The 15,655-nt window shown below is 35.1% G+C and overlaps 1 protein-coding gene across 1 annotated transcript in view; it reads left to right on the forward strand.

The window, feature by feature from the left end:
* The window catches only part of USP32 (ubiquitin specific peptidase 32), a 165,770-nt gene that overhangs the window by 67,452 nt on the left and 82,663 nt on the right, over nt 1-15,655 (forward strand). Inside the window, exons 5-6 of the mRNA XM_008048889.2 lie at nt 11,833-11,964; nt 13,601-13,708. Of these exons, the coding sequence (XP_008047080.1) occupies nt 11,833-11,964; nt 13,601-13,708 (240 nt within the window). The remainder of the gene's footprint in view (nt 1-11,832; nt 11,965-13,600; nt 13,709-15,655) is intronic.

Below are 15,655 nucleotides of genomic sequence, written 5' to 3' on the forward strand. Positions count from 1 at the left end.
CGCGCCTTTGGGAGGCTGAGGTGAGTGGATTGTCTGAGCCCGCGGGTTCGAGACCCACCTGGGCAGCGAGACCTCATCTCTACAATAAAATCAAAAACTCAGCCGGGCGTGGTAGCGCATGACTGTAATTCCAGCTACTTGGAAGGCTGAGGCGGAAGGATCTCCAGAGCCCAGCAGGTCCCGGCCACTGCACTCCAGTCTGGGCGACAGAGTGAGACTCCAACTCAAAAAAAAAAAAGATGTGGGGTACAATTCAGGGTTAGGTATCCAAATGTTCATCATGCAGGTACCCTTGTTGATGAGGTGTGCCTCTCTCCTCTCCCAGCAGATACCCCCTACTGCCAATCTTGCATTCTCGCCCCCCCACCCCGAGTTTCCCACTACTGCCAATCTTTTTCATATAGTATTACAATAATTGCTCAAGGTCCGCTTATGAGTGAGAACATGTGATACTCAGGGTTATCCTTTTCTAGCTTTTGAATTAAATCATAACACGGCAGCTTTTTTTTTCCTGTCTTGTTACTATCTATCTTGCCTGCAGACTTGCCTGCAGACACATCCTGTTTTACTTCTCCTTGTAATATCCTTCTTCTACTACATTCCTTTTCCTTTCCCTCATCAATCCTTAGATGCTCTTCATTTACCTCTCTAAACTTCATGACTTCCAAGGCCTACTCCCATATGTGCTCTCAGAAAACTCTATTCCTTTATTGTACTTTCCACACTAGATTAAAATGACCAGTTTTCACTCCTACTAGATTCTAAACATAGTTGTCTAGTTCACAAGCATATCTATAGTTTTTAGTACAGTGTCAGACATATAATATTTTTACTAAGTGTTTGCAGAAAATTGTGACTTTTAAGTTATTTATGTTTAATAGTTATATATAATTATATGATTTTAAATTATAGCTCCTGTACTTGTAAGAAGGTTCCAACTTCCCACATGCAGGTTCAGCAATTACTATAGGAGGCAGTATACTCTGGGTGTATCATTTTATTTAATCCTGTGCCTTTCATGAGATTCATTTTAAAAATGAGGAAACCAAGTCTATGAGCCATTAAAGGAAATTCCTAAAGATCAATTGGATAATAATTGGCAAAATTGGGATGTTTGAACCCCAAAGTGAGTATGTGTTATCATTTAAGGACTTAGAGACAGCTGATTGACAGCTGATTTTATTCTTTAATCTTTTATGAGTAACTTGTAATTGTAGATAAAAGGGGTGGGTCATGTGGTAGTTGTGGTTTTGTGAGCCATCTTCAGACTCACTTTAGAGTTTCTTGCATTTTCACTTTTCCAGTTTCACTTTTTTCTCCCTTAGGGAAAAATAATTTTAAAATACTTGTAAATAATTGTTTTTCATTTCTCTTCAATAATTAATTTCATTTGATCCAAGCAAGATTGTTGAATGATTGCCTATTTACCAACAGTGAGATAGATAATAGAAGGCTTGAAATTGTTGTTTTAGGAACTAAAATAATTATTGAATTATTTTCCTTAATGTTGGTCATATTCTTCTATAGAATTCAGCAATATTTGGAAGGGAATATGTATGACTATTCTGTCTTATAAATATATTTTTAGATAAATTAAGAGAGAGTGTTTCTTTGGTAGGATCTGGATTCTGAAGTATTGTGTTTTTTGGTGACTTTTAAGGCCTTAAAATTCATTTTGATTATTTCTCTTTTCACATCAAACTGAAGAAATTTATATTGTCCCTATCTATTTTAGCATTTATCTCGACTAAAAATAGGTATATTATTATGTTACCTTACCACATTTTAGTTTACAGTGTTAAAACCTTCTTTCATTAGGGAAAAAAGTACTTCAGTGATTTTTAGGCCGTGAACTGCCTAGTAAATCTGCATGTGTCTCCTTCGTGATCCTCTTATCTGTTAGTAATGATGTAAGTCTTACAGCCATTTTAAGTAGATCTTAGAAGGTCATTGCTTCTGAGAGGAAGCTGTTTTCTCAAGAATGTTAAAGAACTGTGTAACTGCCTGAAAATACTTGGATACTGGGCCTGTTTTTTTTGTTTTTTGTTTTTTTAAATGAGGATTCACTTCTGGTGTCAAAGAGTTAATATCTGCAGCTGGAACCTTTGGTGAGGTGAGACTTAATTAGGATGGCCCAAAGTGCAGACCAAGAACTATTTAGAATGTTGGGAATATGGTATACTGCTGTTGTGACTCAGAAAAAATTATCCCTATAGGTGGGTGATAAACTCATTCTTATTTAGCCAATAGAGCATAAGTTTTGGTATTGATTTGTGAATTGCAAATAGAAAGGGTAGCTACTGAAATTGTTGCCTCAAGCTTCTGTAAGTGAAAATAAGATTAATTGAATTCCCTCTTCCCAGCAATTTAGCTGCCAATTCATGTAAAATGTTTGGCAATAAATGATATAGTATATATAATTTACTTTAGTTTGCAAATGTTTGATTAAGGAATTTGCAGTCTATATCCAGAAAAAAAACATATCATATAAGCTTAAAAATCAGCACTGAAGTATGGTTTTCATTGCTGACCATGACCAATCTGATCATTTTCCCTTCTATGTATGTCCTTCTACATATATCTTTCCAGATTTCTACTTCAGCAAAGAAATTGTGTAAAAGGAAATTGATAGATTTGATTTTCAAAGTAACAAAATAAATCACAGTTGATGTAATTTTTCTGTTTTGATTTAACTATATTAGGTAAACACTAATTAATCAGAAGTGTTTATTGAACACCTACTATATATGCTCAATGCCTAGAAATATAGAAGTAAAAACATGGTTTCTATTGTCAAGGCCACTGTCTTCCTCCTTTTGTTTCAGGGTCAGATTTTTTATATGCCGACCTACTACTCGGACGAGTTTAGAACTTGAGAAAGCTAATGTTTCTCTGGAGGAACAGAAGAGGTTTCTTTTTTCTTTCTTTCTTTCTTTCTTTTTTTTTTAACATTGTAAATGGCATGGACAGACATCTTATTTCGGAATCTCAATTTACATATCAGACTCCTTTGGTGCTCTTCTTATTGCTAAGATTTTGAAATACTCTTTCTTTTTAAACAAATTCAATTAGCTAGATATTTGTAGTAGGTATTCTAGTATTAAAAGAATGAAAGCAACATTCTTATATAGAAGTTTTGTTTATTTTAAAAATTAGCTTCCATTCCAAAGTAATTGGACCTTTGCAAGTGTTGACTGGTGGAGGTAACAATCTAGTATGTAAGGTATTTTTGTTTAAAAGAAAAACTATATAACACAATATGCACTCTTGTATGAAAATTTTATCATGTTATAGTCTTTCTTGATGATCTTGCTGTAAAACCTAAAAATGAATTAAGCCTATTGATTATTTTAAACTATGTACTAGGATTTTGTATAATTTGAGAACTCATACAGTTGTATAGATTACAGAATAAAAGTATTGGAAATAACCTTCCCAAACAACCCAGTGACATTCAATTAAATATAAGTACTGCTATGATTACAGTTATATGAAAGCATATAGCATATATGTTCATTTCTCTTGATTATCTATGTTTTCATTTTTTCCATGCAACAAGATGTGTTACTAGTGTAATAAAGGCAACAAGTAATATTAATTAAAAAGCTAAACTAGTATTACATATTTTTTAAACTGACAAAAGCCAAAATTATATGGCTAATGGTTATTTTAGAATGGTAGCATTAGTTGAGATACAAATTGCTTTTCTATGTTTTCTAGATGTCAATAATAAAAATAAAACATTGCTTTTATAATTAAAGATAATTCATAAAGAAATTATAAGAAAACATATCAGAGGCTTTGAAAATGACTTAATAATTTTCACTACCCATGTTTTGTTTCCCTCTATTTGTAGTTATAAAGCAGCATTTCAGATTTGTAGGTTACATTTATAGACAACATTTTTAAAACTTTTGGCATAACAGATCATGATATGGTTATAGTTAAATATCAAGATCTCTTGTGATGGAACATTTGGGCCGGGCACGGTGGCTCATGCCTATAATCCAGGCCGAGGTGAGAGAATTGCCTGAACCCACGGATTCAATACCAACCCAGGCAGCTTGGCGAGACCTCATCTCTATAATAAATCAAAAAATAGAGGCTGGGCTCGGTGGCTCAGCCTGTAATCCCAGCACTTTGGGAGGCCAAGGTGAGTGGATTGCCTGAGACCGTGGGTTTGAGACCACCCGGGCAGCTTGGCGAGAGCTCGTCTCCACAATTTAAAAAAAAATAGCTGGGCATGGTAGTGCGCGCCTGTAGTTTCAGCTACTTGGAAGGCTGAAGCAAAAGGATCGCTGGAGCCCAGCAGGTTGAGGCAGCGGTGGCTGGGAGCATGCCACTGCACTCCAGACTGGGGAACAGGGTGAGACTCCAATTCAAAAAAAACAAAAAACAAAAAATTAGCCGAGTGTGGTGGTGTGTGTCTGTGTTTCCAGCCTCTTGGAAGGCTGAAGTAGAAGGATCACCTGAGCCCAGCAGGTCAAGGCTGCAGTGACCATGAGCGTGCCACTGCACTCCAGCTTGAGCGACAGAGTGAGACTTCAATTCAAAAAAAAAAAAAAAAAATTTGTGTAAGAAATGAAAATTGTATAAGCCTGAAAATATTTATTGCTCACAATTTGCCTTCTAACTGTTAAGATTTTACTTTCTTAATTAAACATTTTTTGTTAAATTTTTAATCTTCTTTAAATACTTCTAATACTACTTTACTGAAGAATTTTGTTTTTTCTGATCATAGAGTTAGTTGTAATAGCACTCGTCTTCAAAATCATGTCTAAGCTGTTTCAATAGTGAATTGGTTGAAGATGAATGAAACCAGTATATAGTTCAGTATAATATTTGAGCTTCTCATTTGGAAGATTTATTTCCCAGTGTTTAATTTATTTAGCATTCTATTTGATACACATGGATGTGTTTATGAAAATAATATCACAGATCACTTGCCAAGTGTCATTTGTAAATGTGTCTATGGCAGAGTTTCTCTATGGGGGGGGGCAATTTTGTCTCCTATAGGACATTTGGCAGTGTCTAGAGATATCTTTGGTTTTCACAACTTGTACACTTCCACTGTCAAAGAGGCCAGGTTGCTGCTAAACATCCTACAATGAATACACTAAACAGTCTCCTGCAAAAAGAATTATTTGGTCCAAGATGTCCTTGGTGTCATGGTTGAGAAACCATAGTCTTTGATATGGTGAAAAGATATTTGGTTTAGTGATTTCACTAAGTACTAATAAAATAACAGGTGCTAATTCTCTTGCACCTCTCTAAGGTTAAAGTGACATAAATAATTAAGAATGTAGAAGCATAATAAAGATAACGAAGGTTGATTTCAATTTTTTAACTTCTCAGTATTAGGTTACCTTATAGCCTGGTCACCACTTCGTTATTTTTAATTACTCTTAGTAATCAGTTTCCTTTCAATGCCAAAAGTGTAAGGTAACTTCTCTCTTTGAATCCCTCTTCCAAGGTTTTGTAAATCATTAAGAGAACTGTTTGTAGGGGTTAGCAAGTCAAGAAGTTTTCAGGAGAGCATTCTTCTTTGTAAAATGCAGACTGGGTGGAATCAGTGTACTTGACTCCAGGTACATATTGTCAAGACCATTTTTGTTTTCTGCTATGGCAGTTCTTCCTATGGACTTTTCTTTTCATGTCAGAATAAATTAGAACAGCGTCTTTCTGAATATGTTACTTCTTCCATCTAGTGATGTGTGATAACTTGTACAAATGTGTGCATTCCCAATACAGGATTTTTTTTTCATTTTTATATTTTTGCTTTCAAAAGAATCACTCCCTTGACCCTTTAAGTAAAAACCTCTCTTTTAGATTTTAGACATAATGAATATCAGGGTCGGGTAGGACAGAAAGGAAGGATAGAGAAACATTAGCTTTAAGTCCTGGAAACCCCTTGAAGGTCTAGCAAAAGGAAGATAATTTGTCTTAAAATTTTATGTAAGATGGAAGAATACATGTTTTCATTTATTTGACACTTTTTATAACTATAATATTTGTTGTACAGATGCAGTACAGATACATACATTGATATGATTATATCTTAATTGCTGTTGGAGGAAAAAAGTTTTCCCCAAAAATTTTTCTTAAAACTGCTAAGGAATAAGTAAGATTGAATGCTTTGAAGGCCCTGGAAGTTTAGAGAACATTGTTCTTGTCTTCCCAGGTAACTTAAAAGTTATTAAGACTACAATGGTACTTGATACTAATTGTTTTATCACAGTTAGCATTATCCTGAAAGGGTTGTGTGTGTTTATAATATAGGAGCTCAACAAATAATTTTTATTTATTCAGATATTAAACTTATTTATTCAGTGCTCAAAATGTGCCACGTATTATTCTAAGTGTTAGACTATAACAATGAACATAACAGACCAAAAACCCTTCCCTTGAGCATATGTTCTAGTTAGGGGATTCAACCAATAAACAAAACAAATAACTAAATTATATTATATTAGAGTTGATAAACATTTTGGTGCAAAGTAAAGCAGGGTGCAGTTTTGATGGTCTGAGAATACAACATTTGAGTAAGGATATGAATTGTTGTAGTGAGTCATGCACCTGTCTTGGGGAAAAGTGTTGAATGGTTTTGAAGCAGAGAAGTAGCATGATTTCATTTACATTTTTCTTTTGAATTTTTTTTATTAGCAGTGAAATTAAACTCTATCCCTATGATTTCATAAATTGTCTGTCTTGTGCTTGTTAATTCATTGTAGCCTTAAATCTTTTTCTTTCTTTTTTCTAAATCACCCAGCTCAAAATGTCATTAAGTCTTTCTAATTGTATATATTAATGACTTAACCTCTTGAATAGTCACTTAACTGGTCTTCCTGCTTCTATTCTTGCTATCCACCAGGCTATTCTCAACTCAGCAGACAAGAGTGATACTGTAGATTAGATCATGTCACTCCTTTGCTTCAGACCCTCCAATGGTTCACTATTTCACTTAAAACCGAAGTCCTTACAATGGCCTATATAATCTGACTCCCATTTCTTCTCTGACTTAATCTCTTACTACTCTCTTGTTATTATTCTCCCCCTCACTAATTCCACTGCAGCCACTCTAATCTTCTCTTCTTTCATCTTCTTTCTTCTTGACTCCTCTGTTCTTGTTCCCTCCATCTAGAATGTGTTTTCTTCATGATTTGTCCCCTTACCACCTTCAGATCTTTGCTTATGTTACCCTTACAATGCAATCTTCCATAACTACTATATTTAAGGACATGATATACCTCTGCCTAGGCCCTATTTATGTCCATGGTATGCCTCTTCATTTAGTCAAATCTTTAATGTGATCTGTAAGGTTTCTTTATAAAAATCTCACTTATTTCTTAAATTTATTTTTAGATACTTGTTTCTTGTGGGGAGTTACAGTTGCTAATATTCTTTTTTCTTATATGTTACTATACAGGAAAAGCACTGATTTTTATATATTTATTTTGTATCCTAATAGATTTTGAACTCAGTTGTAATTTGTTAGTGAATTGTCTTGAGTTTTTTTATTTGCATTCTGTTTATATGTAAATAATAAACTGCTTCTTATTTTCTAGTATTATACTACATATTTTTATGTCTTACTGCATTAGTATTTCCAGAATCATGTTTATTAATAATTGGAGGTAGAGGGAATTCTCCTTTATGTTGAGAAGTAGGACATGAAAGGCTTTTATTCCCACTATAGTAACATGAAATCACCACTTAAATAATCATGCACTTTTTTTTTTTTTTTTTTTGAGTTGGAGTCTCACTCGGTCGCCCAGACTGGAGTGCAGTGGCCGCTCCCGGCCATCGCAGCCTCGCCTGCTGGGCTCTGGTGATTCTTCCGCCTCAGCCTTCCGAGTAGCTGGAATTACAGGCATGCGCTACCACACCCAGCTGATTTTTTTTTTTTAATTGATTTATTGTAGAGATGAGGTCTCGCTGCCCAGACGAGTCTCGAACCCACGGGCTCAGGCAATCCACTCACCTCAGCCTCCCAAAGGTGTGGGATTACAGGCTGAGCCACTGAGCCCGGCATGATCATACACTTTTTAAAAGAGCTATTGAAGACATGTAGATGCAAGGAAATCTTAAAATCAAAATAAAACTGAACTTAGAGGGACAAGCCCTTCTAAGTGGTATAGAATACTTTTATATCTGAGGACAGATATGCTGGGATTGGAGATAAGACTGGCAGAAGAGTGAACTGGCCAGAGCATTAACTGGGGTGAGGAGAAACCAGCCAGACTTTTGAGAAACCTTCAAAGAATATTGTGAATTTGAAGGAACCACAAATGCACAGATAATTGTCTGTCTCTACCTGGTAATTCTCTCATGGAATTTTGATAAGATGACAGGCAGGCTGAAAAGTTAAACGATATCTCATGACAGTAAACAGATCAGTGGTTGTCGGGTTAGTAAGGAGGGAGAAATAAATAGGTGGAACACAGAGGATTATTAGGGCAGTGAAACAATTCTGTGTGATACTATAAAATAGTGAATGAATCTCATTATACATTTGTCCAAACCTGTAGACTGTATAACACCAGCACCAATATCTTAATGTAAACTGAGGGCTTTGGGTGATAATGATATGTCAGTGTAGGTACGTCAGATGTAACAAACATACGACTCTGATGGGAGTGTTGATAATGGAAGAGACTATGTATGTGGGAGGATGGGAGTATGACAGTATGTTGCTTTTGCTTATTTTTGTTGTAATCCTAAAACTGCTCTAACAAAAGTCTTTTAAAGAAGAAGAGATCTCCAGATCTTACAGTTTCATGGGATCTTGCAGTTTCATGGTCTCAAAATTTTGAAGCCTCCAATCTCTTAGTTTCTCAGTCTCATAGCTTCATGGTTTTGAAGTCCTATTGTTTTATGGTATCTCACAGTCTTGAAGTCTTGCAGCTATGCAATTTCAGAGTCTAGCATAGGAATTGCCAAACTTTTTCTTAAAATGACAGATAGCAAATATTTCAGACACCTGAGCCTTTGAACTTTCTGTCACAGTTACTCACCTCTGCCATTGTAACATAGTAGTAGCTATAAACAATATGTAAGTGAATTACATGGCTATGTTCTAATAAAACTTTATACATAGTAGCTATAAACAATATGTAAGTGAATTACATGGCTATGTTCTAATAAAACTTTATACGTTAAACGATGTGCAACTGTCAGGCTATAGTTTATAGATCCCTGGTCTGGTAGTATCAGACTAGGGATCAAAACTTATCAGTTTCAGGGCTGTCCTCCATAGAAATCTGAACTCATCTTCAAAGCATTTGAACCAATGATAAACTGATACTAATTGAAACTGCAACCAACCCCCACTCAAAATCTGGTAAGATCAGTGATACCAGTTTTTGATAATTTATGCAAAAGTTAGGGACTGGGGATTTCTTGTTCTTCATTCAATATTCTTTGTGTAGATAACTGATTTTCATTTGGTATCATTTCTTTTTAGTGTGAAAAATGTTCTTTAATATTCCTTTTGGTGTAGTTTTATTCTCAGCTTTGTCCAAAAATGTCTGCCTTTATCTTTGAAGAATATTTTCACAGGATATAAAATTTAAGGTTTACAGTTTTGTCTTTTCTTCCAGTACTTCTTTTCTCCATTATTTTCTTTGTTCCTGAAGAGAAACTATTGCTTATCTTGGTTCTCCTGTTTGTAATGTGCTTTTTCCTCCATCTTGCTGCTTTTAAGATTTTCTCTTTATCAGTAGTTTATGACTTGTCTTGGTGTGGTTATGAATTTTCTAGCATAAGGTTCATTGACGGTTCTGGTTCTGGGGGGATTTTAGTTTTCATTAATTTTAGAAAATTTTCAGCTACTATTATTTTAAATATTTTCTGCCTACCACTTCTGGGATCCCAATTGTGCATGTATGTTTGATATTGTGTTACAGGTCATTATGCTTCTAATAAATTTCTTAGACTTTTTTCTTTTTAACTTCTCTTTGAGTAGTTTGTATTTCCTAGTCTTCTGGTTCACTCATTAGTTTCTAATCTGCTGTTAAATCCTCCAGTGAATTTAGGAAATCTCCAGGGCAATGAAAGGGTTCACGTTGCTTTCATTCTCTCAGGGATTATAGACCTGTATGACCTGTTCTCTAATTTTTAGAAAGAGATGTTTTATAGGTTTTGTATAGTTTCTAGTAATTTATGACCAGAAGGCACATCTAGCGCTAGTTATTCCATTATGGTCAGAATTTGAAATTCCCAGATTTATATTTTAATAGGATCACTTTTGTTGCTATGTTTATCTGAGGATAAATATCTTGTTTATGCTTTCTAAATTTTGCTTTAATTCCTTCGAGGAAAAGCAAATAAAAATAAATAAATAAAATAAGCAAATAAAATGGTTTGGGGCTTACATGTGATTTTTTTTTTTTAATATACCTTCTGATAAATGAAGAGAAAAAGATGTTCATGCTTTCATGATTTTGCTGTTACCTGTCACATAGTGAATCCTCCTCCACCCTCTCTGTTCATGTATGACTTTGTTACTTATAACATTTTTAACCATTTTTTTTTCATTTATTGTGTGGGGTTTTTTTTTTTTTTTTGAGTCAGAGTCTCACTTTGTCACCCAGGCTGGAGTGCAGGGGCATGCTCACGGCCTCTGTGGCCTCTACCAGCTGTGCTCAGACCATCCTTCTGCCTCAACATTCCAAGTAGCTGGAACCGCAGTGCGCACTACCATGCCCAGCTCATTTTTTAATATGTTGTAGAGACTAGGTCTTGCCAAGTTGCTCAGGCTGATCTTGAATCTCTATGTAAGACAAATCCTCTCACCTCCACCTCCTAAAATGCTGGGATTACAGGCGTGAGCCACTGCACCTGGCTATTCAGCAAGTATTGAATGTGTAAATCAGTCACCATATTGACAGTATGAATCAGACATAGCTGCTGCCATTATGATATTTACAGTGTAGCCAGTAGAGAAGGTATATATAGGAATCCAAGATAGAGATTGTAAATCAACAAAAATGGCCAGGTGCAGTGGGTCACACCTGTAATCTCAGCGCTTTGGGAGGTGGAAGCAGAGCGGGGAGTGTGGCTTGAGCCCAGAAAGTTTGAGGCTGCAGTAAGCCGTGATCTCGCCACTGCGTGACAGAGTGAGACCCTGTCTCTAAACAAGGAAACAAAAACCCCAAAATGAGTACAGATTAAAGTGGTTGGGAAGCTCAAAAGAAATGACTGAGTTGTATATTATTTTACATGTTGGATTTAAACAGCATACTTAATGAGAAATTGTTGATTTCTTTTTTTTTTTTTGAGTTGGAGTCTCACTCAGTTGCCCAGACTGGAGTGCAGTGGCACGCTCTCGGCCACTGCAGTCTCAACCTGCTGGACTCTGGCGATCCTTCCACCTCAGCCTTCCAAGTAGCTGGAACTACAGGCGCACGCTACCACACTCGACTAATTTTTTTTTTTTAATTTATTGTAGAGATGAGGTCTCGCCAAGTTGCCCAGGTGGGTCTCGAACCCGCGGGCTCAGGCAATTCACTCACCTTGGCCTCCCAAAGCACAGGATTACAGGCTGAGCCACTGAGCCCAGGCGATTTCTTTTTTTCTGATTTTAAAGCCTCTTGCTTTTTGTTCATTTTGGTTTAATTTTCCTACCAGTTTAGATCAAATAAATTTGTCTGCCAGAGGTGTTTTGTTTTGTTTTGTTTGTTTGGGTTTTTTCTTTTCTTTTTTGGTCGTGATTATTTTTAACAATTGAATTGTAACACTAGAATATATCCCTGGAAGACATATTATCAGGATGAACTAAATGTCCAGTAGAGAATGCTGAGGTTTTATAATCTTGTTTAATTTGACTCTCAGTGGAGGAATCAGACATCATTGATCTTGAGAAACGCTATTGGTTGTTGAAGGCTCAATCCCGGACTGGACGATTTGATCTGGAGACATTTGGCCCTTTGGTTTCACCACCTATTCGTCCATCTCTAAGTGAAGGTTGGAATCATTCTATTTTCTACACATGTTCATTGGTAAAGACACTTGAGACCGTCTCTTATTTCTATCCAACACATTTAATGTTGCATAAATCAGTTTAATTTTTGGAACCTGAATTTGCTAATTTATATGCTCCAATAAAGTGCATTAACAGGAGGGTCATGGAGGGGCACGAGGTCACTGAATGGGCAGAGCTCTGTGTTTCCACACATGACACTGCCTCTTTCTTGGCTAGAGTACCTCCACTTTTTCTCTTTCACATAAGAAGATTCTACTGCTGTAGAATCTCATCACAAAAAAATTAAGAAACTACTAGACTAGATTGTCTTTGAGGTCCCCTCTAGCTCTAAACTTATTGCCATGACTTTTAAAAAAAATAAAGAATACAAAGAGTAATTATGGGGGGCATCATAAAAATCAAATTTGGAATTTGAATACTTGAGTTCTGCTTCCAGTTCTGACCTTTTAAAACCTATTTTTGGAAATCATTTAACCCCTCTGAACTTTAGTTTTCTAATCTTTTAACTGAGGGTACTGAATTAGATTCTTACAATATTCAATCTGTATTCTTCAGATTTCTAGAGTACTTCAAGAAAGCCAGAGCACACAGACTTCTGAGTTTCTACCTACTTCAACAGTGCAGTTTTTACCTTTTTAACATTGGAGATTGATGTATCATTTTATTTGAAAACAAAATTATTCCATTTATATTTTTTAGAAAAGTTTGAAAGCCATAGGATTAATTTATAAATTCCTTTCATTTCTGAAATTTAAAATAATTGTGTATAAAAGATTAAGCAGTACAAAGAAGATGCTGCAGTAGAAAATTTCTGTCTTGTAGTGTATTTTTTCTTTGCTTCATGAAAGAACTTTATGGGAGCTTATTAATGATATAGTGTATCTTTAAGTACTTGTTTCATAAGTAATTCAGTTTTTCTCAGTTTTTCTAAGTAAGGATAGTTGTAATTTGACTTATTTGGGTTTTTAATTTTTATTGTCTTATTAAAATATATAGGCATTTTTATGTCTAGAATTCATGATGACAGCTTTCTCTGGGTGTTCAGTAGTAATGGTGAAAAGGATTTTAGGGTAAGGACCCACCTTTGTGGTGGTAGTGATAATAGTTACTACAGATATTGCCTTGAGACTACCACTTTTGCTTTTGGATTTCTTTTGACCTTCTTATTTAACGTAATCATGAACCAGGTTGTCAGTTTGAGTATGAGAAAAAACAGTGGTTTATGCATAAAATGTTTTATTCTTGCTAGTGATATATTCTCATTGTTTATTTTTTGTAATGATTGTTTTCTTATTTTACCATTCATCTCACCAAAAACAAAACAAAATTCACCACCAACAAAAAAAATAGACATTTTTAACTGTTAAAATTTATATAAGACAGACATAACCAAACACTAGAGGATTGTAATGTAGTTTCTGCTAGAATCACAAGTGTTAGTTATAATTATACCAAGAGAATAAGAAATATTCCATGAGACATTGGGAACAACTGGTAAACTTTTCTTTAAAAATTAAGCCATTTTATGAGAGTTATCTCTCCTTTTGTAAACTTGTCAGTATTAACATTAGGACATTTTGTTGGCTGTGATTTATGGTGTCTTTTCCTGTTTTACAGGTTTGTTTAATGCTTTTGATGAAAATCGTGACAATCACATAGATTTTAAGGAGATATCCTGTGGGTTATCAGCCTGTTGCAGGGGACCCCTGGCTGAAAGACAAAAATGTAAGTATGTTAAATATTGTCACAAAAATTGCACATTAGCCATTGCCTGGCTAAGCTGTGATGTGGCCATGTGTTCTTTGAACTATGGCCAGGCCATGTTTCCTGGCTTTGGTCCCCTCCCCTACCTTGGGGAAGTGAATCTCTTTTTTCTCTTTCTCTCTCTCTCAAATTTACTTTCTAAATGAACTATATATTTCCTAATCTAAAAAAAAAAGTTGCAAACTGTGTAGAGAGAAAAATGCGCTTTCATCCATATAAAACCATCTATGGATTAAGGCTTGAATTTTCATAACTTTGTCAGGTTGATGAATATTAATCCCATGATGGGATTTTGCTGAGGTCAGTCTAAGGAATCAATCATCTCTTCTTTTTTACTATAGAATAGTTTGGGATCTTTGCTGTTAACAATAGAGCTAATTTTCCTGATAATTTTTTAATCCAGATCAGGAAGTTTTTTTACTTTTACTATGGGGCTAATTTTCATGATAATTTTCGTGATAAAGGAATCAAATTGGGCCATAATGTATTTGAAAATTTTAAATATTTGGGAAATTTTTTTTGATAGTCTATATAGAGAGTTTCCTGTTTGCATAATTTGAAGTATAAGTCATTTACCGTTACTTGCACAGATTAATATTTTATTGACAAAATAAAATGTGTGGCAAAACAGTTTTATTAAATACTAAAATATAATATTTAAAGCTAGCCAAAATGTTATTGTAGCATAATTTTTTAAGCATGTGTATATTGCATTGTTAAATCTTAACCATATTTAATAAAATACAGCCATTTATACTTAGTTGGAACCTAACTCAAATATATGTGTTCGGGTCATTATCTCTGTGTCTTTTTAAAAAAGATCCTCAGCTGGGCGTGGTAGCTAATGCCTGTAATCCCAGCACTTTGGGAGGCTGAGGTGGGAGGATCACTTGAACCCAGGAGTTCAAGATCAACCTGAGCAATATAGTGACACCTTGTCTCTACAAAAATAAAAAATTAGATGGGCGTGGTGGTGTGTGCCTGTATTCCCAGCACCCAGGAGGCTGAGGCAGGCCGATCACTTGAGCCCAGGAGTTCGAAGCTGCAGTGTAGAGTGCACATGACATTGCGCTCTAATCTAGGTGACAGAGTGAGACCCTGACTCAAAATAAATAAAATAAGATCCTCACAAATATTGCCTATTTAGGGTATGGTAGATATTTTTATCTTAGTAATACTGTACTATGATACATGCAATTGGTTTAATCACCACAATTATTCTACTATGAAATAGATAATTTTTAATCTTAAAAATTCTAATTCCTTTTTATTTCTGTTGATATTCCAAACTAACTTTATGATAGATTATATATTTCTGTTACAATTTAATGTTAAATAAGGAGGCCAAAATTTTTGCCTTTCAATTTAGGTTAATTATTGCCTTTAAAAATTTTTAATTTCTTTTTTTTCTGCTGTTGAGGTAATAAAAGTTAAACTACAGTGATTCATTGGGAGATATAATTTTCGAAGTTCTGATTTTCTAATTCTTAGCATGTTGTATATGAACTTCACTAAAGACTTAGAATTGTTCTTGACAAAAAATTTACTGTACATTAGTTACATGGAGAGGTAAATGGAAGCAGACCATCTTTATATTAGCTTCTTTAATCTACTTTCTCATTGTAGATAGGATATTTTAAGCATACAAGAAACAACTCTTCAGTGACCAGTTTTGATATTAAAAATTAATGTTGGACCAGACTTGGTGGCTCAGCCTGTAATCCCAGCACTTTGGGAGGCTGAGGTGAGTGGATTGCCTGAGTCCGTGGGTTCGAGACCCACCTGGGCAACTTGACAAGACCTCATCTCTACAATAAATAAAAAATTAGAGTGCACACCTGTAGTTCCAGCTACTTGGAAGGCTGAGGCGGAAGGATCGCCGGAGCCCAGCAGGTCAAGGCTGCGGTG

Source organism: Carlito syrichta, unplaced genomic scaffold (assembly GCF_000164805.1).
Source record: "Carlito syrichta isolate Samal-C Ts95f unplaced genomic scaffold, Tarsius_syrichta-2.0.1 Scaffold128086, whole genome shotgun sequence".
NCBI classification, from domain to species: domain Eukaryota; kingdom Metazoa; phylum Chordata; class Mammalia; order Primates; family Tarsiidae; genus Carlito; species Carlito syrichta.